The sequence below is a fragment of the Neolamprologus brichardi genome, chromosome 23, assembly GCF_056152115.1.
Source record: "Neolamprologus brichardi isolate AB-2024 chromosome 23, ASM5615211v1, whole genome shotgun sequence".
Classification (NCBI taxonomy): domain Eukaryota; kingdom Metazoa; phylum Chordata; class Actinopteri; order Cichliformes; family Cichlidae; genus Neolamprologus; species Neolamprologus brichardi.
The window spans coordinates 16834858-16861866 of record NC_142125.1 but is presented as its reverse complement, the minus strand read 5'-3'; the positions used below and the strand labels follow the sequence as shown (position 1 = coordinate 16861866).

The following is a 27009-nucleotide window of genomic DNA, read 5'->3' as shown; positions in this document are numbered from 1 at the left end:
GCAGAAGCAGAGGAAGAGCCAAACAGTTTCAGGCAACACTTTCAAGCCTTATCTGAACTGGTGATGTCATTATGAGCACATATAGGAGGTGACTAATGTTATGTTAGTCACGTTGCATATTAGCTTGTAGGAGAAACCAGGGATAGTTGTAGCACTTCCAATTTCTCCAATCAGAGCTAAGTTTCAAATGATGTGATTCATCCTGTACATGCCCAATTCATTTCTTCTATCACATGTGAAGAATTAGCACATTTTGGCAAACACAGACAATTTAAGAAGAAAAAAAATAATTTGTATGCAAAAAAGTAAGTTTTTTTTTAAACTTTATGTCAATTTCTAATAGCATTATCTGCTTTGCAGTTAAACTCATCAAACTTAAATTATGTTATTTGTATGTCTATGGGGATATATTCTGTGTAGGTCTTAAGTGCTAATGTTTTAGCCGTTGGCTGTAATGTTAGCTAGTTCATGGCTATAGGAGTCTGGGTCAGTTGTAACAGCAACAGTCTGGGTTAGTTGTAACAATAATGCAGATGTTACAACTTACCACACTATTACTTTAATTTATATTAAACAGAGAGAGGTTCACTGGTTACCTTTGTATATGCGGTTAATGCCATTGGCAACACAATTCCTCCAATGTTTGTGTTCCCACGCATACGTTATGCAGACCACTTTGTCAGAGATTGACCAGTAGGAAGTACTGGTAATGGAAATAAATCAAGATGGGTGCAAGAAACAGATTTCCTCATCTTACTGAAGCACTTTGCAAACCACACCAAGGTAAACCATGAAAAAAAGTAATTCTTCTCATGGATGTTCAAAGCTAGATTTCTGCATTCTGTCACACACACATAGCTACATAAATAGTTCTAAGTGCATTCAGGTGTTGAAATGTCAAACGTTATGTTACAACTATCCCCTGTCTCCCCTACACAATTCCCAGTTGTTTTAATTATGAGTTATCTTGCCAACAAAATGCCGACCTGTTATGGATCTGTGATTCCTCTTCTCGGTTGAAATCTTTTCTACATAACTCAGAAAATGTAAATCTTATTGGCTGACTGTTGTACACAGCTATCTTTTACATGTCAAATAAATAAATTAAAGACATTTATATAATTGGAAAGGATTAAATAGAGTTAGGTGAAGTCATTTATGTCTACCTCCAGGTCTACCTCCAGGTGTTTTGGGCTTGATTGAACTTGAAGAGACTATGGAGCAGACCCAGGACATGCTGAAGAGATTATGTCTTCTGAGTAGCTTCTTAATGCCTCGCTATGCCCCCTTAAAAAGGCTAGGTGGTCTGTAGTGCATGTATAAAAACCGCTATATATCATTTATAATATTGTATTGAGTTTATGGTGCTAACTTAGATGCTTATCCTTACAGCTTGGAACTCAAATCATAATGTGGTCATATATGTCGTTTGGTATAAGATACAACAGGGCAGAATTAGCAGTATTGTTGCCTGGCTTTTAGCTTGCTGCATTGTATCTTTCTGGAGATTCATCTAACATTACACTACCAGTTTTCTGTGTTTGACAGCATTCTCATCTTACACGTCTTCAGAGGTCCGCTACTGAAATCTCAACTGCAGCCTATTGATAGCAGCTCAGGATTTGTAATATTATTCAGAGGCCTCCTGCCTGACACCCCTGTCACACACCCAAGCTTCCAAACAGCGCCAACCTATGTAGTGATGACGTTAGCACTGTATTCTCTCTGCTTCCTCTTCCTGTATATGATACAGGAGTGGAGGTGGGGAGGGGAGGCACACCATATCCTTTGGAAAGTGTCTTTCTTTCTGTCTGCTGGACAGAGGCCAGCTGAACGGTCCTGCTCACAACAATAGACCTGAACAATAGCACAGGAGAACTTTCACAGTTTGGCCTAATTTTTTTTACAGAACAATTTTTAAGAGGATAAATGCTGAGCAGGTCAAATGAGCCAAGGTCAAGTGGTCTGGTCACAGTTTCAGTGTTGACTACAGGGCAAACTCGTTGATACAACTACTGTTTTCCTTTTAGTTTTTCATTTTGAAAACTTCAGTTGGCTGTCAAGATACTTGATAAATTTTGAAAGGTATTCCTGTAATCACAGTGTTCTTTGGAAACTCTCATCAGGACATGAATCATTTCATAGTTTCACTTCCAGTTTTTTTCAGTTTATCAGAAACGCTAACTGTTTTGCTTTCCTTGAAAGTTCTGAAATGATTTCACCAATAACTTAACAGGTAAACACACCGAGTGAAAGCTTGTTTTTTATGCTAACAATAAAGTGCTAAAGAGAACAGAAAACAACATCTGTTCCTTTTCGATCTGGGACTGGTGGGAATGCCATGTTCATCAATTATTCAGATTGCTCTAGTGCCTGGTCTGAAACGTCAGTACTCAGTAATGTGTGGAAATGCACGTCTTGTGCATCCTGGACTGTCACTTTAAGATAGTTCGCTTGTGTCATTTCAAGTCTATGGTGATTTTCTGGTTCCAGCAGGAGAAGGTCATTGTCAGTGAGCTAGCCAAGGCCTGCAGTGACATAATCCATGATGTCAGCGGTTAGAACAGTAGTTGACCAAAAAAGAGACTTTTTTGGGACCAGCAGCATAAAAGCTCTATTCTTTTTGTTGAAATAGCTTTGAAAAATTCAATTCCTACAGGCTGCTCTAACTGATATACATGAAGTTCAACATTACCAACTTTCAAACACAAGTGGAGAAAGATTCAGGCTGATGCGTGAACTGTCTGAATGGAAATACTGTATAAGGTTAGACTGTAACACCAGAGGTTTCTGAGAAAAGTCCTTTTAAGAATAAATTGTGTGAACTAGATGTTAAACAACACAGTAAGTAGGAAACTTAGGTACATTTTAATGAAAATATTTCTCCTCCACAAACTGTCCAGTCACACAACACAAAAAGAACTAAGGCAACTGATTTACAATACCCCAGAACTTTTTTGTTGCGTGTCCTTTAATGAAGAGTCCTGTAGTCGTGTGGAAAGGACAAACATTTCTGAGAGGCTGAGGTCACTGACAGATATTGGCTGTTGCTGATGACTGTAGTTGTCTTGGTCGCAGCTGATTAGCACTCAGTGGTTTTTCTCATCTTCATGTGTGAAAAGAGACGTCCAATGGAAATAAACAGATACAATTTAGTACAATAAAACCTCAAATACAAGTAATGTGTCACGCCAAATTGCAGTAATGCATCCTCCTCAGTCACCTTAAATATTATATTTTCATGTATTTTTATATGGAATGAAAAGTTTTAACAATCAGAAAATATCAACATTTAACCTAAAAGAAGAAGTCTGATAAACTGCCAAGACTATTGTCTGCAACGAACATTTATTATATATCATATACATTCTGTAACACACTTATTAGACTATTTGGACACACGCGCCACAGCCCTGACCTGCTTTTTGGACACAACCCAACAGATGTGCATGTAAATATTCGCCATCTTACTATTTTATATCTTCTTAACATTTTTTAACTAAGAAATTAAAAGTATCCGAGAAGAGGTGGAGGGAAAACACTTATTGATGGATAACCAACCTCATACTATTTTTTTGATCTGAATAATTTAGTCGATGCAACTAGAATAAATGCATCTTTGACTCTGAGTGTGACCAAAACTGGTCTAATTGTGCTGTTTTATATACATGATCAGTTCAAAGTCTAAAGCTTTGTCTATAGATAGGGCGTGGCAGCCATCTCACACACATCCATAGCCAGAACTAGTGAAGAAACAATGTGGAGAAGCCTTATAAATCATTTGAGAGGAGGGGGCATAAAAGAAGCAGGACGGGGGGAAAGGAAAGCTGGGAGTAAACATGGAAGGATGCAGAGGAGAAGGGAAGTCCCCGCTGCCTGATGAGAGTATTGTTGAGGATATTTGTGTAAACTGTGGTAAGAACTGAGCAGCTAAGCCGGTCACAAGGCTGCCAGGAGAGGCTCAACCCCCCTCTTTGACGAAAACACGAACATCAGCACACACATATCCATACCTCTCTGTCGTCTCTCGCTACTCTTACACACAAAATGACAAGGACTGGTCCTGAAGTACTGAGGAAAACCAGACAGCCCTGAGGAGTGGACTGTAGTATCACCAGATCTTTGTATGTGTGTGTTGCTGTGGACATTGGACTGGATGTTGGTTTAGCGGTGTGGCTCAGCCCCTCCTGTACACTGTGTCACAGAAAGATCAGCAGCAACATGGGATCAGTAATATGTAAGTGACTGTCATATTGACTGTAGTGACTGTGTTATAGGTGTGTGTGCTATATAGCTTTGACTTAATCCGTACTCAGTAAAAGAGCTTTAAAGGGTCAAAGCCTATAATAATGCTGCTTCCTTAGTACCACCTTGTCAATGGTAGTGATGGAGATCCACACGAGTCTTTAGCGGTTTGTCAGGAGTGGGAGTGACATGGACCTGCAGCTTATTAATACAGTTTTGTGTGGTGTGTTAGTCTATTCCAATCTAGGTTAGTTTGAAATTACACTTAGTGACTGTTCAAGTCCTTCAAAATGGGAAACTGCAAACTTATTGACATTATAGATCATTATTTTTAATATGTAGTAATTTATGTGTGTGTAAGGTGATTTTTTTCTTGTTATTGATTTATGGGCATGATTATATTTAGATGCAGTCAAGACCTCTTGTCATCACATTGCAATCGACTGGGAACTCTTTAACACTTTTTAATGAAAGTACTCAAACCTAGTGTCTTACCTGGTGGGGAAGTTTACAAATTTACAACAAGGGTTAGAGTGGTGATGGTGGAAGCATAACTGACAGGACTTTGTCTCATGTGTAAAAATGTTGCTCTAGATTTTAGTTTTGCTTTTATATGTCTTTTTCATTTTAGTTGGTCTCTGGTTATTTTTGAACACCATATTTAAATTCACATGACTTTTGGTGCCTGTATGTGTCAAGTAGATAGACAGACCGGCCTGGCACATGTGGTACATTATTGTTTAGTGATTGGTTTGGGAATTGTGAGACTGTATGGTAGATGCTGCGTCAAGAATTTGTGTGCAACACAAGGAAGAAGCAACAATGTCACAGCTATGGGATTGTTATCATTGTCATTTCAAATGTTCTTGACAAATCAAAAAGTATACAAATGATTGACAACATCTTAGAGGTTGACATGTACTTGATCTTGTGAAATATAAAATACAAGCAGGTAAGCTACATTACTGTACATGCTAACATTTTTATACATGGTGGCTGCACGAACACAGTTTAACAAAGTGCAGATTTCTCAGTTTTTGCTTATTGTGACATGATAAACTAATGCAAAACACTGATTGTGAGACTGCATAGAGATGGAAGAGGGCAAAATAACTTAAACGGGCACCTGAATAATAATAGCTTATGCAGTGGTGAGGAGTTATTGAAAGAGTCAATTTAACTATTACAGAAGGTGCAGAAGCTCTATTTGAAAAATGAGCTGAAAAATATCCAATCCAATCCAATCCAATTTTATTTATAAAGCACTTTAAAATACCCAGCACAGGGACAAAGTGCTGTACAGAAAATAAGTTAAAATAATAGAATAACAGAAAACAGCGAAATAAATAAGTAAAACACATAAAACATAAAATGAAAACAGCCCTATATTGAAACAAAAACAATATAAAACAGCATTGAATCACCTAGAAACAACTAAAATAAAAAATAAAAAACCAACATCTCACGTGGTGTCAAAGGCCAGGGTAAAAAGGTGGGTTTTCAAGAGTGACTTAAAAACAGATAAAGAACTGGCCTGTTTATTCTCTAAAGGAAGCTCGTTCCACAGTTTTGGAGCTGCTACAGCAAAAGCACGATCTCCTCTAAGTTTACGCCCAGTCCTGGGTATCTTCAGGAGCAGCTGATCAGCTGACCTGAGAGAGCGGGTGGGTGTATAAGGCTGTAGCAGCTCAGAGAGATAAGATGGGGCTAGGCCATGGAGAGCTTTAAAAGTAAATAAAAGAATTTTAAAATGAATCCTAAAAGAAATGGGCAGCCAGTGAAGTGAAGCTAAAACAGGGGAAATGTGCTCAAACTTTCGAGTGCCAGTTAAAAGACGAGCTGCGGCATTTTGCACCCTCTGTAGATTACTAATATATAATGTGCTGACCCCAATATAAAGTGCATTACAGTAATCCAGCCGAGTGCTAACAAAGGCGTGGATCACTGTCTCAAAGTGCTGCCGTGAAAGAATTGGCTTTATTTTTGCCAGCTGCCTGAGGTGAAAGAAGCTTGATTTTACCACTGCATTAATTTGATTATCAAACTTCAGATCACAGTCCACTTTGACCCCTAGGTTTGTGACAGTTGGCTTAACATACTGTGCCAGGGAATCTACATACACATTGGGGGTCTCAGTGGGGCTACCAAAAACCATCACCTCTGTCTTTTTATCATTGAATTTTAAAAAGTTAACAGACATCCAAGCCTTAATGTCATCAAGACACTGAAGTAATGGCTGTGTAAGGTATCTGCCTTTTTTCTTTAGAGGGACATAGATCTGACAGTCATCAGCATAAAAGTGGAAAGGAATGCCGTGCTTTCTCAATACAGAACCAAGAGGAAGCAGATATAAAGAGAAGATGAGGGGGCCTAGAACTGAGCCCTGTGGGACACCACACAAGAGGGGAGCAGAGGACGACACATAGTCACCAAGGCTGACACAAAAAGTTCGCCCCGCCAAGTAGGACCTGAACCACTCCAGTGCTGTGCCCCTAATGCCCACCCAGTGCTCCAAACGAGAGAATAAAATGGCGTAATCCACGGTATCAAACGCAGCTGTCAAATCTAAAAGCACAAGAACAACACAGTCCCCAGCATCAGTCGCTAAAATATGTCATTAAAAACTTTTAAAAGGGCTGATTCAGTGCTATGAAAGGGTTTAAAACCAGATTGGAAAACCTCTAAAACATTTTGCTTTTCCAGGAAGGCCATTATTTGGCTGTAAACTACCTTTTCCAGATTTTGGAAAGAAAAGGTAGTTTGGAGATAGGCCTGTAGTTTGCAAGAACCGTAGGATCAAGAGCAAGTTTTTTAATCAGGGGTTTGACTACTGCATGTTTAAAATCTTTAGGGACAACACCTGACATCAGACTATGGTTTACCAGCTCAAGAACCAAAGGACCAACTGTGGGTAACACCTCTTTTAAAAGTCGAGGAGGGACAGCATCATTTGGAGACCCTGCAGGCTTAAGATGACCAACAGTCTCCTTTAAAAAGGACAGAGTCACAGGCTAAAACCTGTCAAAGACAGCAGAGCAGGAAACAGAGACTGAGAGGTCATAAGCACAAGGCCCTTGTGGAGGAGACCTTCTCAATAAAAAAGTGTAAAAAATTTTCACAGGCATCTGATGAGGGCTCGATACAGTCAGTATGTGGTGCATTAAGAACAGAGTCAATAGTTTTAAATAAAACTAAAAATATGTTTTCTTACTTGTTACAAGGATTATCTGAGGTCACTGGTGCTTCTGTGATTCTCGCTCAATCAACAGTCCTGTTATAAGCTTGAGAATTTGTTAGCAGAAGATTCCTCCTGAAGTCCAGTACCTAGACCATCCACAAAGAAGGGCTAGATCAACTATTAAGGATGAAACATGAAGCATGCGTGGATATCACAGGCAGATACCCACAGAACAAACATAAAGTGTGTATCTTGGGCAGTAAAGGAGAGAATAAAGGGAACAGCAAGCCTCTCCAGGGGAATTAAAGGAGCTGGCTGACATCAAGAGAACCAACATCAACTTTTCAAAAAGGCCAACAGAGATACTCGACTCATAACTGCACATGAAAAAGGTATTAAGGTTAAGGTCCTGTAGAACTTCAGTTTTTAGACTGAAACGAAAGAGTTCCAGATACAGCTGACTGACAAAGGACAGCAGAGACCAGTTATGACAGTCAGAGGAAAGGGTAACCTTAGTGAAACCTAAAATCCTCACAGGCAGGTGTGACAGGCTCTGTCATATGAAATTAAAATTTGAATTGACCATTGGACCTTAAAGTACAAGATGAAATTTAAATTATTTGAGATGCAAATTTGTCATGTAATCTAAATACGCACCAAAAAGCATTACGGTTTTGCAAAAGAATTTGTCCTCAAAAACACACTACAAAAAAAAGAAATGCAGTTCATATCCAGCAATGATGTGCTGGTCCTGGTGTTTCTACACAAGAAAAGGAAGAAACAGAGATTCTGGGTTCATCCAGTTCTCAACAGAAGGCAACAGCAGGGAGAATTTAATGGTTTAATCCAGGAGTTGAAGTTGAATCACAGCTGCTTTCATGCATTTGAAGGATGTTAGTCGGGCAGTTTGATCACTTGTTGGCAGAGTTAGGATCACATCTGAGGAGACAGAGAAATTATTTTACAGATAGATCCGGAGCAGCGTCGAGCTGTATGTGTGAGATAAAACAATCTTATTTTACAATTTGCATATTTGAGTGCATCACCACTAGATGATGCTCCAGCTGGTTAAATCTGTTTATTTGCATGTGAAAAATCTGAAAAACTGAGCTGAGAAATGATTTCATTTCAATCATTTCATTTGGTAATGAAGTGAGATAAAGTATTTTGATTGTCTCTCATCATTATGAATTCTCAAACAAAACAAACAAACAAACAAACAAACAAAAATGCCAACATTTAAAAAAGGTCTGTTTTTCTTTGATTCTGTACTCACAAACTAATTTCAGGTAATTCACTTGCCAGAAATAAAGCACCATACAGCAAACTTTCAAATGAGATGCTTATGGGATTTTAGCCACCTCCAAAAAAACTTCTTTTCTTTTATTTAGTGCCTTGAAGTTACATGAGCTGATTTTTATCTGGGTAAAAACTATAAAAGATTAAGTACAGTGTGTACCTGAATAGAGTTCACTGCTGTAATCCACTTCTACGATAGCTTAAAATAAGACTTCAGCAGGTAGAGCTTTTTTCACCATATAAATAAGCTGTTTTCTCACATGCATTTCAGCTCAGAACTATTTTAGACATTTCAAGGCAGTGCTCTAAGTGTCAGAATAAGTCCTATCAGGCATTACATGGTTTTTACTAAAAGTCTGTATAATGTCAGATGGAGCCTACGCAAGAATAGATCAGGTCATTCTGAGCTAGAGAATGTCTAGACTCTTCCTGGTGCCATCCCTTGCCTATACCAAGCAGCATATTTCCAGTAGAGAATACATGTGCGGATAATCCCCAGTTGTGTGTTGCATGTAAAAAAAGACTATTCTTGATAATGTCTCAAAATGATTCTCTTGACTTTATCATAGGTTGGTGATTGTGTTTAAAAGGTTTGCAGTATTGTCACATTAGAGCAAGAGCACAGGTGTGACCGAAAATATTACACCTACATTTCATGTGGGTGAGCAGCCAGGATGCTGATGTTTTGCATACTGGCTCACTTGAAACAATACTGTATTTCTCCACAGTATCCTTTTTTATTTGTATTTTTGTTGTTAATTATTTCACAAAATTACACAAAATCTCTCAAAATTAGGAGAGAAGTGTACAGGGTAGAAAAGAACCTCTAATAGAGTCTACATAGAGTGTAAACTCCCTCCTTCACAGCAGGTCTGTGATTGTAACAGGTGTGAGTGTATGCAAATGACCTGTAATAGGCTTTACCCTGTAGCAGGGATTATGACAGAGAGCCAGAAACAGACATAGACAGAAGTAGAGAGGTTACAGGTATCTTGTGGGCTGTACAGGGACATGCAACAAAAAGGTCCAGCAGCACAGCGGCATAGAAAACAAAAAGTGTGTTTATTTGTGTGTGTAACAGACAGGAGAAGCATTAGACAAACATGGATCACCCCCCTGCTTCTCTTACAGAGTCAGTGGGGAGGCAGGACAGGTAGATACCATAGAAAAGAATATACATGCAGTACAGTCATGTAAGATTCAGTTTATTCTGACTACAAACAGAATCTTGAGGAAGGCTGTTACATCAGACCTTTGGATCTTGCTTTACAAGTTGTGGTGAATATGGACGTTTATGGACCTTATTCCACTGTACGGATCTCCATTGCTGAGATGGAATCTTACTACAGCTTCCTGGAGGTGTGTCAGGAGACTGAATCAGCCATACTAGGAAGTATGTAAATCCTCTATGCACCATTACATTCTTCTCTCAACCCTTTTAATATGTTACCTTTACACTACTATACAATTTTGGTTCAATACAAGCTTTGGGAGTGATTAGACATTTGGGCACTATAGCACTAAAAATTTGGCTTGAAAGAAGCAAAATTACTTTGACAAGCAACAATGTAAAAGATGTTTTTACTGCAGCTTATAAAGTATGACTCTGTGTGTATGAGACAGCTGCCCAGAAGCAGCAGAAAACACAGAAATTCAGTTGCTGTTAGGTCCTAGTCAATAAAATCTTAATGTCTTTATTAATAACAAAAATAATTTTACACTGTTATTGTTGCTGACTCATGTTGTAGTAGCTCATATCAATCCTGCTGCTATGGCCTGTTTATTCAATTCTAGATGATGATGAAACCTGTAAACAGATGTAAGCAACAAAAGCTTCAGATCCCATTGGAAGAAGTTGGAAATGAAGCTTGTTTGTTGGCGTCAGCAGTTTTAGGAACCTTCCTATAGAACAGCTAATGTTAGCATACTAGCATGTTGGTAATTAATTTCATTTATAATCTTTAGTAAGTTTGTACAAAAAAAGAGAACTGTACTGAAAATATGGCTGATTGGAGTGCGTAAGCTTTGCTGCAATTTCTTAATAAACTTTGTACAAATTAAAGTTCTAGTAGAAGAATCGATACTTTGCTGAAATTATTTGATCATGCTTCAGGTTATGCTCCTAAAAATGGTTCTATGTGAATTGTTGGGTTTCATATTTTCACCAGACTGTGTAGAATCCTCTATGCCTCTAATGAATGGGGCGTTCTAACCTATTCAAACGTGACAGTGTGCACTAGTGTTCACAGTTTTACCACACAAAAAGATGTATCTAAAGAAAATTTTAATTTTCTGATGAAACAATTCGACATAGATTAAAGCAGCACCGAAATAACTTTGATTGAGGATTTTTAATTCAAATTATCATGCAAAATATATAAAAAGTGATGATTAATACAAGACACAAACAAAAAGTGAACAGAGGTGTTAAAATCCAACAAAGAGTGAGAACAACAAGTAAAACTTAAACTTTAATATGTAAATGACCATTATTGTCATAATCCTAATAGCAATGAAAATGTACAAGTGTACAAGATAAATCCAGTACATCATTTTCAGCTAATAGGAGTTCCCTAATTGAAAACAATACACAGATGAATGCACAAACCAAGAAAAAAGCTTTATAGTTTCATTTGGATGAAGTGTTGTGGCTGAAGAGTTCATCGTTCTGTTGTTAGAATACGTGCAGGTTCTTTTATCTTTGTCTAATATCCTTGCTTATATGGCACAGAAAGAAAGAAATGAGCTCCAGTATCTATTGTGTTTTTGTTGCCATTAGTCTTCCTATGCAGATTTTTTTGGACCTTATCACAGAGATATTAAGAAACAGTTTCTGCCTTTCCAGTTTATTAGGTTTTTTTTTTCTTTGCTTGCTGCCAAGGCAACCAATATGGGGTCTTTACATTTTGAAGCTGGTCATTAAAATTAATTTTTGAATGGTAGCAACAGAGATGTTTCTGTGCTCCCATTACTCAACATATGTGCTGAGTGATGGACAAACATCAGAGTGCTTTGTTTTGTCAGTTGCTGTCAAGTCCAAGATCAAGACCAAGCATGCTCAAATTTATGGCAACAACAACAAAGACGGCTACATAACAAATGCATATAGAAATGCACACATTGCAAGATGCCCCAGTGTTCATGGTTAAAAACAGGATCAGGCTTGTGACTCATTATTAGCAGTCCACATTTCATGAGGTGATAATGATATTCATTGGGATAATGTATGTGTGTGTCAGGGAATGAGAAACAGAGAAGTGTTATCAGCGGATCTGTCACTGGACATCCTCTGATTGTTTTCTTGTGCTGACGCCTTCTTCCTGAGAACCAATAGGAAGCCCCCCCTTCACCTAGACCTTGAGGAACAACAACCCAAAAATAACACAGGCTCTGCATCATAATTGTGTATTTGTGTTTGTATATGAAAAAAGCATCTGTTTTGTGTGCTCCCTGTATCTGAGATTGACAGAGATCAAAGAGAGATAGGAAGCTGTCTTAAGACCGTGTTTGATAAACTTCTGCATGTTTTCACATGTGATATAAAACCTTTTACTAATGGAAACAAATTCTTACATATCATATGTTTTTCATCAAAGACGTGCAGGTATATTAAAATTAGTTTGTTGCATATTCACTGTTTGGCAAACATTTTAAATTGGAAACCACTATAAAGTCTGTAATGAGCAGATCATCACAAATTAATGCGGTTACAGCATGAACTTAAAAAAGCAGGGGCAGCCCACTACTTCCACTTAAAAATGGTAGCTGCGAGTATAATGTGGGTCTACTCCAAACACACTGAACTTATTCATGAGACCGCTGTTATCCTGCTTCATGCTGTTAATAGAGACTCTAGTCTATGTAACATTCCCAGTTCCCATCACTGCTAAGAATTACACAATTTAACATCATGCAATTACCAGATAAAATCCAGGTTTCATCTTCACCTCTCTCTCTTTCCATTCTCTTGATCACCATGTGTTTTCTCTGCTTGTCCCTGCACAGATACTTTTTTTGTCATTTTGCCTAGAAAACATTTAAACATTGCATCAGTAAATTAAAATTAAAGTCCTGGGGCACATAATAACAGTACAGTAAATATTCTGCTTGGCTGAAAAGAAATGTTTCCCTTTGCTTATGTTCATTCTGATATATTCATTGTTGCAAAGCAAGTTTTTATGCAATCTCTTCCCCTTTTTGAGCAAATTAACTGAACTTTAATCATATACTATATATAAAAGATGACTATAACAATTCAGTCACTGATTAGTTTGTGGAGTGTCAATTTCTCAACTTTGATACTTTCATGTGTACAGTATATATTTAAATGCGTGCAACATAAGGGATTTAAATATTGTGATCTTTGGGGACTGACTCACATTTGGAATAAACTCCAAGTGCCCATTTCCAAAATTGCAGTGTTTGGCACTTCATTACTTACAGTGTTGGGAAGGTTACTTTTAAAATGTATTCCACTACAGATTACAGAATACATGCCCCAAAATGTATTCTGTAACGTATTCCGTTACGTTACTCAATGAGAGTAACGTATTCTGAATACTTTGGATTACTTAATATATTATCATGCTGTTTACAACTACATGAATGTACTATTGCTGTGTGATTTATTACTATTACTGAAGGTTACTCGCCATACCAATACCAACTAGATTTTTAATTCTTAATATAAAATGAGTAACAGTCAGGTGGACATTAGGTAAGGCTGCACTTTTTGCAGCGATCTCGTATAGAAAACTAAATAAACAGGTCCGTAGCTCCGAAAAAATCAACGTAGCTCCGTAAAGGGACCTCTGGCTAATACGTCGGGTTCATGTCGGGCTCGTAGCCGAAAACTAGCTTTACCTTGCTGTCTGGGTCGACTTTGCTTGCGAGAGACAAAGAGAGGTGTTGAAAGGCTGCTCCAACGGAACTTATTGTTTCGGAGGAAAACACGAACACAGTGTACAATTGAGTCTTAATAGCTTACTTACAACTGGGCTCGTCAGGCACTCTTTTTGGCTGCAGTGGTTATTATTATATTTACATGCTTCCATCTCCCATTTCTTCTCGGTGACATTTCGTACTTTTCGACTCTTTTTCTCCCTCCCTCCCTCGCAGACACATAACGGGTATGGCAGTCCATTCTCCCTGCAGCACGGACTACACTGCCCATGAGGCTACATTCTTTAGGGCTATGTCTCTAACACTCTGCCTATTGCCTTCATATTAAATCATTTTGTGAATATTTTTTTAAAATGTTTCTTCACGTCATTATGCGAGCCGCAAGTAGAGGTGACATGGGCCGCGAGATTGAGACACAGGCATTAGAGCCTCTTAATGTGTGTTTTGTTTAGGTTTCCACCTGCGGGGAAACCAAAAATAGAGAGGACATAGCCAAACATATGAAACAGGAAAAGACCGCCATGTAATCCATTCATTTCAACAAAGTAACTGTATTCTGAATACCACCCTTTGAAACGGTAACTGTAACGCAACACAGTTACTCACATTTTGTATTTTAAATACGTAACGGCCGTACATGTATTCCGTTACTCCCCAACTCTGATTACTTATTTCCTTTCGAACCTGCTTCATTTGAACACTTTCCTTTTTTCCCCTTCTTTTTTTTTTAGAATCAACATAAAGCCGAGGCTAGCATGTATCGAAATCTGAATGAATCTGAATCTGACTGTGCTGCTTTTTCACTTCACTTGCTCAGACTTCTTGTTTTTGAGAACCTTTGTACAATGTGGAAGAATCACGAACGCACACACACAAATTACATGCCTGGGAATGCAGTAATGTTTATCCACTTGTAGGAAGTAGGTCACAAAATACATGTAACAACTGAACAGGCATTGTGCTGAAAACAATGTGTACAAGTTCACATGTGCACTTGTTTATGTGTGCACGTGCAGTTTTTATGTTCCTGCTGTATGTGGATGTCAGTATGTCACTTCCGTGTTTTCTCTTTGTGTCTGCCGCATCGATCTTTGTGTACATGCATCTATCGATCCGTCCATTGTCTTCTACTTCATCTGCTTATCCAGTGCATTGTTTCAGGATTGATACCAAGATTGAGATTACTTCATTACAGATTGTTAAGTTAAAATGCACATTAGAATAAACCAAAACACATCATCTCGTCCACATCTGCCCCTGATCACCAAACCTGCAGTCTTTCATCAAGTGTCCTCTCTGCTCCACCTCAGTCCGCATTCCTTCGCCTCACATTTACAGAGATTAGTTCTCCACACTCTGAACTCTCTAGTAAGTTCCCCGCTGCTTAGAACAGCCAGCAACCCTCGAGGTTCTCCACACGTTTGGTCAAACACTCTCAGCTCTGCCCCGCTGTGCTCCAGCTCAAAATCCCAACCTCATTCCATCAGTAGTTATTCATTTTTCATCTAATACACTCCCATAAGTGTTTATTTAACAAACAAATCTAGTTAGCTCTGGCTTGTGTTATAGCAGTATTCATGTCAAAATTTATATAAACAATTGTGTTGCTCGGCAAAGTGGCATGCTACAGTAGTGGTTTTACATGAATTACTATGAGGTCAAAATGCCTTCACGGGGTTCTTGATAAAAGTGGTAAAGTAAAGATTTCATTTTTTTTTAAATTCAACACAACCCGAATTCCCCCCCCCCCCCCCCCCCTCCAATTTTAGGAAATTTCATGACATATGAGATAACAGGGATTTAATTTAATTCATTTATGAGATTTTTAAAATACCAAAGGGTCTTGCCGCTTCTCGTGTGTTTAGTGTTTAGTGAATCACTCAGTAGGTGAAGACAAAGGCCATTTTCATTCATTTTCATAAATTGAATTAAAAATCGAGCTCTCAAAATAGATTATAGAAACATCAAAAATATTTTCAGCCATATGTTTAGAAGCTTGATTGTAACAGCTACCAACTCAAAACAAGTAAAAGTTATTGCTTTACTCATGTAAAACTATATCTAGAGTTTAACAGTGAACACTACAGTTAATTGAACACCTAATTTCTCTGTGAATAGATATGGCAAACCAGACATTCATGTTTCTAGGAAGGCAACAAAAACAACTATTCAAAATGCTAAGTGTATAAATACAACCAATACTGCGCTGAAAGATCGGGGTCAAAAAATCTTTTTAGCGTCAGATTACTCTTGAGTGGAATCAAGCAAAAGAGGTATTTCAGTAATAATGTTTACTTCCACATGTTGTCCACATTTGGCAGCCCAACATAACTCACGACTCATAAAAGAGACACAGACATAACAGCACACAGATTCTGTGGCAGGAACATGAAGCCTGCAAAAATGAAGCACACATGATCAGGGCAACATGCATACACACACACACACACACACACACACACACACACACACACACACACACACACACACACACACACACACACACACACACACACAGCTGCAGCTCAGCTCCACTCTATATTTTCCTCTGTGTTCCTCCTTCTGTCTCTTTCTTCTGACGTACGCTCCCACCCAGTCCTCTCTCTGTGGCTTCTTATAGGCTGCTCACTGCTCATAGCTGAGCTGTTTTACTACAGCTGGAGCTGGAAAAACTGACCACAGGCAAACCTAACAACAGTAACACACAAACAGTTCCGGGACTGCTCCGGCTCTGTGTGTGAGTGAGTGCGTGCGACTGAAATGCAAGAAAAGAGAGAGAGACGGAGATTTGTTCGTCTGGATGTCTGGAACAGCCTGAGATGATGATGAGGAGGATAATGAAGAAGAAGCAGCCGCTGTTGACAGACCGGGGTTTTGTTACTGGATGTCTGACTGGGTTTGGATACTATGAGTTTATTGTCATTTGATGGGATTGCTGGTCTTTCTTGGAGGATTTACTTTTTCTCCTGCGTGTGTGCTCCTGCCAGGAAGGTCTTGAGATGAAAAGCATCAAAAACATAATAGGTAATTTTCACACACACTGGTCGCCTTACTGGATTAGTATTTGTCTGCACTTTGCCACTTTACTCCTCTCAGAATCAGCCATTGGATTCTCTTCTTCAGTATTCAAAACTTTTGGTGATAGGTTTGTAGCTTGAACTTATTCGCTGGAACGTTCAAGACAATTTAATTACACAGCAAAAGCAAGACACAAGTAGGCAAAGTTCTTTGTGTTACTCATGCATGAAGGAGGCCTGCCTGGAGCCAAGTGTCGTTCTACCCACTTGACCTCCGTCAGACTCTCAGCCAGGTTCCCCATAGCACTCCTGTTATTGTGGTTACATGAATATGCATAGGGTCATTAACATATGACGTTTCATATAGGTATAAAGAATACCTTGTCTGTGTGTGTCGTGTAAGTATGTGTGTGTGTGTGTGTGTGTGTGGGGGGGGGGGGGGGGGGGGGGGTACATCTGAACAAAAGGCTCTTATACTTAACCAGATACAGAGTAGGTGTCCTCCTATACCATAAATCAGTAAGAGCAGATATAACCTCTCTCCTGACCTTAAGATGTGTGTGCATGCCAGAGTGCTCTGGGAGGCACACAGAGTCTCCACAGACTGCTAAGGATCAAACCTCTACCAACATGACATTGATTATAAAACTCCAAGCATATATGAGTAGATATTTCTAAGCATAAATGACAATCAACAATATAAACCTAACATTTGGAGAATAAACCCTGTAGCTTTTCAGCAAAAACATTCTTTTCTGTAAATCATAGGTTCAATGATGCCAAAAAAGTGCTAATGCTTAAGGCATTTTTTTAAGATTAGAGGAGCTACGAAGTGGTTTTACCTGGAACACTGACAGCTGCAATTCCAGGGCTCCATGGTGCTGTAAGCTCACAGGAAAATCAAAGAGAGTGGAGGAACATAAAAAGGAAAAAAAATTCCTGGTGAGTTCTAAGAAATACCAAAAACAAGCTGCACACACACTAGATTATTTTATAAACTGACTGTGGCGAGGCTGGCACTACACACTGCAACTTAAGAAAGCACATGCAGGAAGGCTAAACACAAGCAAAACACAAGACTTAATCAATTTGAAAGAATAAAGAGAAATATACAACTAAATCCACATTAATGCCTTTAAAACACCACTTCTCCTTACTACTTTGGCATGCAGCTTATTCCAAGATAATTTTAATGCTTTTATGCATCTCCTCTCTCTTAATGTTGACTCTGGACAATCAATGATCTTGAGGTCAGGACTCGATGGAGGTCGGAGCAGAACTGCTTTTTTAATTGAAGAAGAGAGTTTTTGTGACTCTGACAGTTTGGTGTTACTTTTCAGCCACCTTCCTGGTAAATGCACAATGGAAAAGAATCTAAAGTTCCTAAAACAACAGTATTCTACAGTAATGTAGACATTATAAAAAAAACAAAGCCTGAATAATTAGAGTCTCCTCAGTCTGATTCTTTTGAACTAATAATTATTAAAAGGTGGTGTAGTCATTCAAAAGACATTTCTGAAAGTTAGTATTTTCAGTTTGTCTATTACAACATACATTTATGAAACAGGTGCTAAAAGGTGGGTTTGATTCCCAAGTCTCAGGCCAGTATCAAAATATTAATGACTATATTTGGCTATCCATAGGTACTCTAGTCCTTTGTTTCTGAAAGATAGGAGCAGAGTCACTAAACAGCTGTGCTAAGCTGTACTGATCTTTAAGATCTGTTATTGATATAGAAAGAAGAAATATAAATATCCTCATAGATTCCTCCTGGGAATCTAGCAAAGAGGTGTTTCATTATTATTAGGCAGCCCAACACATTAATCATAAAAAAGGCAAACATAACAGCACACAACATGGAGTGTGCAAAACGAAACACACGTGACTGTGGTGACAATGTGTGAGAGCATGCTGTTTAATCCCTTTCAGAGCAGATGGATTAGGGTCACAGCCTAGGTGTGTATATTCTAGCAGTGTGTGATAGTGTTGGCTCCATATATTTGTGGCTGTGTGAGAAATTACTGGCCACCTTTTGGACACACTGAAACTCATTCACTCAGTGCTGTGATCACTTTCATGTCTTTTTGGTATTTTAACAAGAATTTTTAACATTTAACATAGTTTAAATATATTATACTGATATATGTTAGTGGACAGAAGCCATTTTGTCTGTGACCAAGGGTTTAATGACAGGGTTTAATGAAAGGACAAGTCCTTTCCAGACGAAATCAAGCTTGTCTTTTCCTGCTTTGGTAAGACCTCTGGGTCTGTGTGACCATAGCTGACCAAACAAAAGTGCATAGTCAGTGGATTTTACGAAAAAATACTGCTTGGAATGGGGAAATTTTTCTAAAACATTTTAGCTAGCAGTGGGATTTACTAGTGACATGTGCAGTGCTCATGATGACCTGGAACTGGATGAGGGGTTAGGAAAATAAATGGATGTTTTATCCATAGACTGTATATGAAAAGTGGAGATAGCTTAAAAAACAGTGAGTTCAATACAGAAGTGCTTTGGAGCTGCGTTCTTCTACAGGCCAGCAGGGGGCGACTCAGTTTGTTTGCAAAAGAAAGTCTATGGAAAAAACAGGTACTGTGATCCATGCCCTCAGTAAATACTTTCCCGGTGAGTTATGAGATCAGTCCCTAGTTTCACTTCATAAAGAACAAAACATTATGCTCATTTTCTACATTATAGTCCCCATTAAGCTCCAAAACAACAACAGTTGATAGTAGTTACAATTAGTTGGTAGCCCATTACAATTTAAAAAGCTAATTTTTCAAATGAATAGGCAACGTCCATCCTTTAAACACAGTTTTTGGTTTGATCATTATGCCATCTCAAATTATAACTCCAGCACTTTCTTACATTGATTATGGTTCATGTTCAGTCTGCCTACCTCAGGACTTTGGTATCTTATCCTTTATCCTGGTTTTGTTGAACAAGACGCTGATGTCACTGTACCTTTACTGTGTTCTTACCTACACAGAAGAAGAAAGTACAATGAATACTACATCTATGTATAAGGGGAGTGTAGATATAACCAAAAATCAAAATTGCTTGGAATATGCCTTGTTGTTTACACACTGCTAACACCATCTGATCTCCATCAGAGCACTGACAATATATTTTGTTAACTTGCTGCTGGCGCAATGAGGACTTTGTCAAACTGAAAAAATGCCCCACCCTTTGAAGTAGGGCTATAAGGTTTGCAGCTTTCCTCATGGGGCTATAATTGTGGCCATATTGAACAGGAGCTGCTGCCCAACATAGAAACAGATGCTAGTGAACCATTTAATTGTAGTAGTTCAACATATCTACAGAAAACTTTGTTAGTTCCTGCGTGTTGTTGTCCAAGCTTAATCTCCCAAATTAAGAATTTCACTGGTGCCATTATAGAGTTCATTGCGTCCTTATAGGAGTTCCTCCTGCACGTACCCTTTGTCTACTCAGGACTGCTTCAGTTTCTAAAAACAGCACTTTTTCGTCAAGCCTTGAAGTGGTCATGCATCACATCTGTCTTCACCACTCCTTTCTACTTTGATGTTCCAACAATACAGAACAGTCTCCCTCGCCGGGTGCCTGACCTGGCTCTGGTTGTATAACACTACTGTTCTGAATGTTCCTGGACAAAATTTCCTATACTTTTTTTTTTTAAATTAACCTGATCTTGAAAACTTTGTTTCTTTATTTAAAATGATATTAAATAGTGCAACCACTATATTAAATTTACCACTGGGCAAAGGTTTGCATTGGAAGTTTGTTTTATAAAATGTTTTAGAATAGACACTTGTCACAGTGATGGATTGATAGTACACAGTGTTTAGTTTTATGTAGCCAAAGCAGTTTGCACAAGTTGCACAAGTGTAGCAAATATTAGATACTCCGAAGACAAGGTTTTGTTTTAAGAAGACATTGTTGTGTGTTCTTATCAAAATCAGCAAAATTTAATAAAACATTTCAGGATGCACTCGTCTGTAATAGAAGCTGAATTTTTAATATCCTTGGTGTGTCAGTAGAATCAGATAGTAACAACAGAGGTACATTGATGATGCCTCCATTAGCGTCCACTACCAGCTGTTATGCGCTTCTGCTTCTGTCCCCACTCCCACTAGCACAAGACCTACCCAAGCATGTTTCAGAGTAATAAAGTGCAGTCAGTGTAAATGCACGTCTTTATTCTCTGTAACAGAGAAAGGTTTGTTCACTGCACAGTGCACTTAGAGCTTTACCCTGCAGGAGAACCATAATAAACATTAAACCAGAGCAGGAATACATATCCTTAAAACCTCGTCTAAGAATGCTTTGTTCCAGTTCCTTATAAATGTCATATGAACAGCAGTTAGAAATGGATAGCTTTAGAACTGGCTGCTTAGGATGAACATGTGATGTGCAAAGAAAAATGTAGATAAAGGTCCCTAAAGTCAGCCTATTATTATGTGTTCTGCCATGTATGCTTTTGTCTGTCATATAATTACTGTTCCACTGCTGTTTGATCATATTAATACTGGTCTAAATCATAAGGCTTCAGATTGCTTTAAATGCTTTGCTTCTATGTTTGAATCTTTATTCATCTGAATTCTATTCAGTTTTATTCATATAGTGCAAAATCACAACAGCAGCCGCCTCAAAGTACTTTATATTGTAAAGTAAAAACCCTATAATAATACAAAGCATATGGATCACATTTGTATGATGAATCCCTAATATGGTCATCTCAAACACATTGCTCTGGCTGAGTGAACAAAAGACCCACCCACATACTCTTTAAGCCTTTGTGAGGGGCTGCTAATTAAAAGACAGTTGGGTTAAGATATGAAATGTTAAAATGGCTTTTTTCAGACTGAGGAACTCAACCAAAACCCAAAATAAGATAAATAACAATTGCTTTGAACTGCAGATCACACAAAGCTCCTATAGAGACCACAAAAATATGGAGCTTTTAAGTCTATTTCATAGCAAAGATGTTCAGTAGAGTTGCATATTCTATTTTGGCTTGAACTGATTAATTCTTGGCTCTTTTTGATTCATCACGACACATATTATCTTAATGCTAAATACAATAAAATGTTACACAAAGGGACAATTTTACATCACTGGTAAATATACACCTGGCTGGTAGATTTTAGCTACTGGAAACCTTTGTTGGTGAAAAGTCACTTGATGCGTAATTTGTGAGAAAAGTTCTACTTTTTCTACTCAAGATCCACTTTTCTTTCCTTGAGTTGTTGGTAAAAAAAAAAAGCATTCAAGTTCTCTTTGAGTTTGCATATTTTATGTGAAACGTTTTTAGGTTCACATCAGCAATAATACTGCTGTACTAACAGAAATGTATGGGAAAATAGCTCAGTAGCCTAACACCCATGTTTGAGCCCCTTTCCACTTACATGTCCTAACAAGTCCAACAGGTAGAAAAGATTGTCAAAGATACGGAAAAATCAAATTACAAAAATCAAAGAAAACAGTGTCAAATTATATCATCACACCTTCCTGCCCCCATTTTGTCTGTTTTTTTTCCTAAATTAATGCAGACAGATACTTTCTTATAAGTCTCTGAATTCCTGATTGATTCTGCTGACCTTTGAAATGGCCAATAATGTTTATGCTACCTGCAATCAATTTTCTCTATAAAACAATGTCTTTAGATTTTTCAACTTTAAAACATATCAGAGGATTTTTGTGCTTCAAGTTCAGAGGTATATACTGATGTTTTATGAAAAAATGTGTGCGTATATTGATACGTGCTTACCTCTCTTCTATAGGTAAGGTCACAAAGTGTCGAGCCTAGGAACTGTACTTTTTATATTAATGAGTGAAATCTGTTGTTGGCCTCAAAGCCTTTCTGTGGTATCTGTTTTGTTTACTTTTTACTTCCTTATTATGCATACCTGTATCTGCAGTTAAGCTCAGAAAGCAACTTGTCTCGATGAAATTGTTGAACGTGGCTCACAGTGTGTTTGAAGATGAATATTCGTTCAGTAAGATGACAGATTCAGGACTGGAGTGATAATATCTACCTGTAGAAATGTCTGCTTTCCCTATTTCTCATTGGTACAAATACCCGTTAAATTGTTCTGCGACTTACATTGGAGACTCCTGAAGTATTCATAATGCATCATGAAAACCTGGTTAATCAGACTCTGCATGGCATAGATGTATTTTCCTTGTATTGTTTCTAGTTGCCTGCTTCCATTCCACATCACCAAAGAATTACAAATGGAGCTCGGTGCCTGTCTATTCAGAGGATTAGGGAGAAGCTTCAGGTGCTCAAGAGTGGTAAAGAACTGCTGGTAGCCAAGCCTGTCAGGTCTCACCATTGTAATTCTCTAATTGCAGAGCGCTTACGTGAGTTAGCCCTTGCTATTGTCAAATTCATGTCACAGTTGGTAGTTGCAACGGCTACCAGACATCCAAATCTTACTGTTACTGTTTTCTGCAGTGCTCCATGAAATAGCTACTTTATAGCTTTATAACTTTATACTCTAATGTGATTTTGTGTGCTGCACTCTAGCATGTTTTCTTTGATCTCCGATTAAATGATCAACTGGTCTTATGTGTGGCCTTTTTGATTTTATATTGTAGTATAATATACTTTTATATCATATGCAGCTGATATCATATATCAGCTGCATACTGTAATGTCTTTTCAAAATAGATGCATGGATAATTTACTGTTTTTTGCCTCCTTTCAGATGAGATCATGCAGCAGGACATCAGGCCCCTGCTGGCCGTAGACATCATAGAGCAGCTTCACCGCCAGTTTGCCTCGCTATCTGGTAAGTAACCTGCACTGTTCTATTTGCCCTCATTCCATACCTGAAGTTCATGTTAGGTGGAGGCATTGAAACAAAACTCTGGGTGGGACAACAAATGAGCCGTTAAAAGGAGACAAACGAGGAAAAACAGGAGACACAACAAAAGTACCAAACACAGGACAGAGTATCTGTTAGCTCATGAATACTGCTATAGTACCATGACAGAAACATTAATAATCATGCCATTATCATTACTAGCTACATTGAATCCACAGTTCCGTAAATTTAAGAGAAAAATATTGCACATATTTAGTCTTTTATGGCCAGTATGTAACACGGAGCACTAATTAAAGCCTTTTTCATTTTTTACCCCTGACATCCTGTTACAGTACCACTTCTCCCTGTGCCGTCATGCTTACTGTAACTAAAGCTTTGAACCCAAATTGATTTGAATGATTTTGATATTTTAAAAAAACAAACAAACATTCTCAGCAGTTTTTTAGCTGATGTTCTATTTTTGTGTTTTGTATCACAAGTTATGCAAGTGCCAGAAGAAAGGACTTCATGTGTAACTCAGCTGCTTCACTCTCTCATGACTTTTTATTCTTCACCGAGGAAATCACAAGCAAACGGATAATATGAGGAAACCACTAAAATCCCTTCAGCTGACTTGCTCACTGATTCTATTTGTTGATGTTTAAAAAAAGAGGAAATCTGCTGGAGTGATATGTAATCATGACTCATTTAATTCCACAGAACACAGCAGTTCACCGGAGGTTTATACACACACAGATCTTCCTCTCCACATGTTTTGGGTTTTTTCTTTTAATTCCCACTGGCGATTGGGGGCTTTTGAAAGTTCATTTGGCATTTTCAAGTTTGCTATGGCACTGAAACCTCATTCTCTTATTTAACAGTATTATTATATTCTGTCCTGGCATGTAGTTGCAAGTATCTGCTTTCTTGCAAACACACAAAATGGAGCATGGTCAAAGATCGTGGATGCTATGATCTCTGGGTTTTTTATGTCCTGCTTAAGTTTGTTGGCATTTGAATTCCTTATTTAAGATGTTCTCTGTTTGTTTTTAGGCATCCTGAGCTTTAAATAGAGTTAATTTTGCCTATGTTTTGCTGTGTTTGTCCATTTCACTGTTTCGTTATTGTTGTTACTTCCTGTTTTTATTATGGTAGTTATTTGTCTCCAGCTTTACTGCCCCAATACCTGTCTCGTTGTCCTTGATTACTTTGACCTGCATCTCCTGACTCTTCTGTATCCAGTTCCCTGATTTCCCTTTTGTCCTGACTTCGCAGCACTCTTTTCTCTACCAGCTGACCTACCAGTCTCTTCCTGCCTGTTGCCTGTCTATTTTGTGGTTAAGCTTTTGATCAGCCAAACTAAAGGCTTGCCTTTTCTTATTCAGTTTATACAGAAGTCTGTATTTAGCTCCTCATCTTGCAATTTATGACATGACTGGAAATCTTTATTCCGGAGTTACCTGCTAGAATAGAATAGTCATTTTTGTCTGTTTTTTTTAGGATTCATTTTAATAAATATTAATTAATTTTATGTAAGTAAAATTGTGCTAGCAATGATACAACTGAGCTGCACATACCATGTTGTGTAATACTGATTTATTCATTCAAGATTTCATCCAACACACATCTTCCAGGGAACTGCTTCCTCCAGTTCTTTATAGGCTTCAGATAATAACATCTCAGGGAAATTGGCTGCAATAAAGATAAAGTCATAGCACAAAGAATTGTGTAAAAACACGAGCCAATAAAAAACCAAGAATGAGTAGACCACCAGACACTTTCAAATTCTAAAATGTAATATACACTTTAATGTTGTATCACCTTTTAAAATGAGATCTCCATACGTGACAGAAGAAACATGAGAAAACATAAGCATTTTGTTTGCTTTTTGATTTCTTAAAAAATTATTTGAACATTTTTTTACAGCAACTTAAAGTTCAATTTGAAGCCTTAAAAACATTTAAGTGGTATATGTTTCTTTGTTTCTTTGTGTTATTGAAAAGCTTTTCATTTGAGGAAGTATGTATTTGAACTTTGTTGCTGAGACTATTGATGAGGAGAACATTAGTGGATGAGCAACTCTTAATATGAGTTACACTAAAAGTAATATGCCATACCTTTAAAATGTTGAATTCAATTCTTTTTTCTTTGTTTTTTTTTTAAGTCTAATTGGCACAAACACCTAGTTGTGCAGTCTGCCGTTACAAACTCTTATGAAAAAATAATTGACAAGAGTTGTTCTAAAGAGCTCACCAAAAGCTTTTAGAAGCTTTAGAAGAATTTAGAAATTCAGTAAATGCAAAGATTCAAACCTCCTCTGGTATTAACATCAGCACAAAAAATGCCACCAGAAGCTTCTTGGAATGGGTTTGCATGGCCAATCAGCTTCTGTAGGTGTAATGCGTGGGTTGTTCACTCCATGTGTTTGCACATCATAGCTCATAATGATAAGCAAATGCGACCAGTTATTAACTAGTATGGAGCTGGTGGAAAGTCACATAATTTTAAGTTTAAATGTTAGACAGGAGCATTGCTTTTAGCATCCCAGCATTCACACTGGGTGCCCTCAGACTTTTCCAGATGTGCTGTTAGTGGTGACACAGCAGTCTGTGTGGTTCTCCAGGGATGCCTCTCATTCCTTCTCTCAGTCGTCTCACCAAACAGCCAAAATAACTGTTTCCAAAAGTTCCTCTCTCAGCATTACTTGCTTCTAGAATTACATAAGGTTAACACAAGTCTGGTTCATAGTCTTCACCACATGTGTGTGCCTACTGTGAGTGTGTGTGCTTTCTCAGTAGGATCCAGGTTTAAATGCTATGATCATTTGGTTTGCTATTTTTGTCTCTCTGTATACACATTTTATATATACATGAACTGGAACCAGTGAGGGTTTCCTTCTGCCAGAGACCAGTTAGGAAGTATACCAAACAATTTCACGTCTCTTTTCTTAGAGTTTTTATGATTTTGTTTTCCCTCATGGACAGCTGCAGGATTTGTTGCTTTCTTTTGATTCTCCTTAAAAAGTAAAGGAGAAACACATCACTGAGTGGTCAGTGTAAAACCCGTCACTTTTTCTGGGTTAGATGACCTTTGCACTACTAGCAGCAGGCAAGGAGTTGCAAGCAGGAAATTGGAAACATGCACATTTCACGTACTTTTACGGCAGTAACTTTATTAGGGATAATTAACAGAATTAACATAATTAACTTTTATGTTCTTAGAGAGGAAAATGTATATTTTTGTGGAGTGTAAAAGGTTTTCAAAATAGTCTTTCTACAAGTTTCAGAAAGTTGATATGACTATATCCAGGAGACATAAAGCATTATTTGAGTCATTTTAATTTAATTTACACTACTGGAGCTCTGTTTTGGTTGGTTCTCCTTTGTAGGAAATATGGGTTCTATAACATCTCATAACGTTTTGGGATTTGACTAATAACACTGCAGCACTTACCTGCCTTGCCTAACAGATGTTTTTTAAATGCCAGTATCACAGAAGTCAGACCATGACTCCCACTTTCTTCCCCTCCTGCAACGTGTTGAGTATAAACTTTCCATTCTCAGCAAGTTAGTCACA

At 38.0% G+C, this 27009-nt stretch overlaps 1 protein-coding gene across 7 annotated transcripts in view; it reads left to right on the top strand.

Annotated features, from left to right (window-relative positions):
• Positions 1-27009, top strand: part of mcf2l2 (MCF.2 cell line derived transforming sequence-like 2) — a 105101-nt gene that overhangs the window by 4107 nt on the left and 73985 nt on the right. For 6 of the 7 annotated variants that reach the window (XM_087836830.1, XM_087836831.1, XM_087836835.1 and 3 more), the window contains exon 2: positions 23335-23418. In XM_087836830.1, the coding sequence (XP_087692956.1) occupies positions 23335-23418 (84 nt within the window). Of the gene's footprint in view, positions 1-3925; positions 4238-23334; positions 23419-27009 lie in introns of those variants that run through there. The other variant, XM_087836832.1, reaches the window with a different exon arrangement.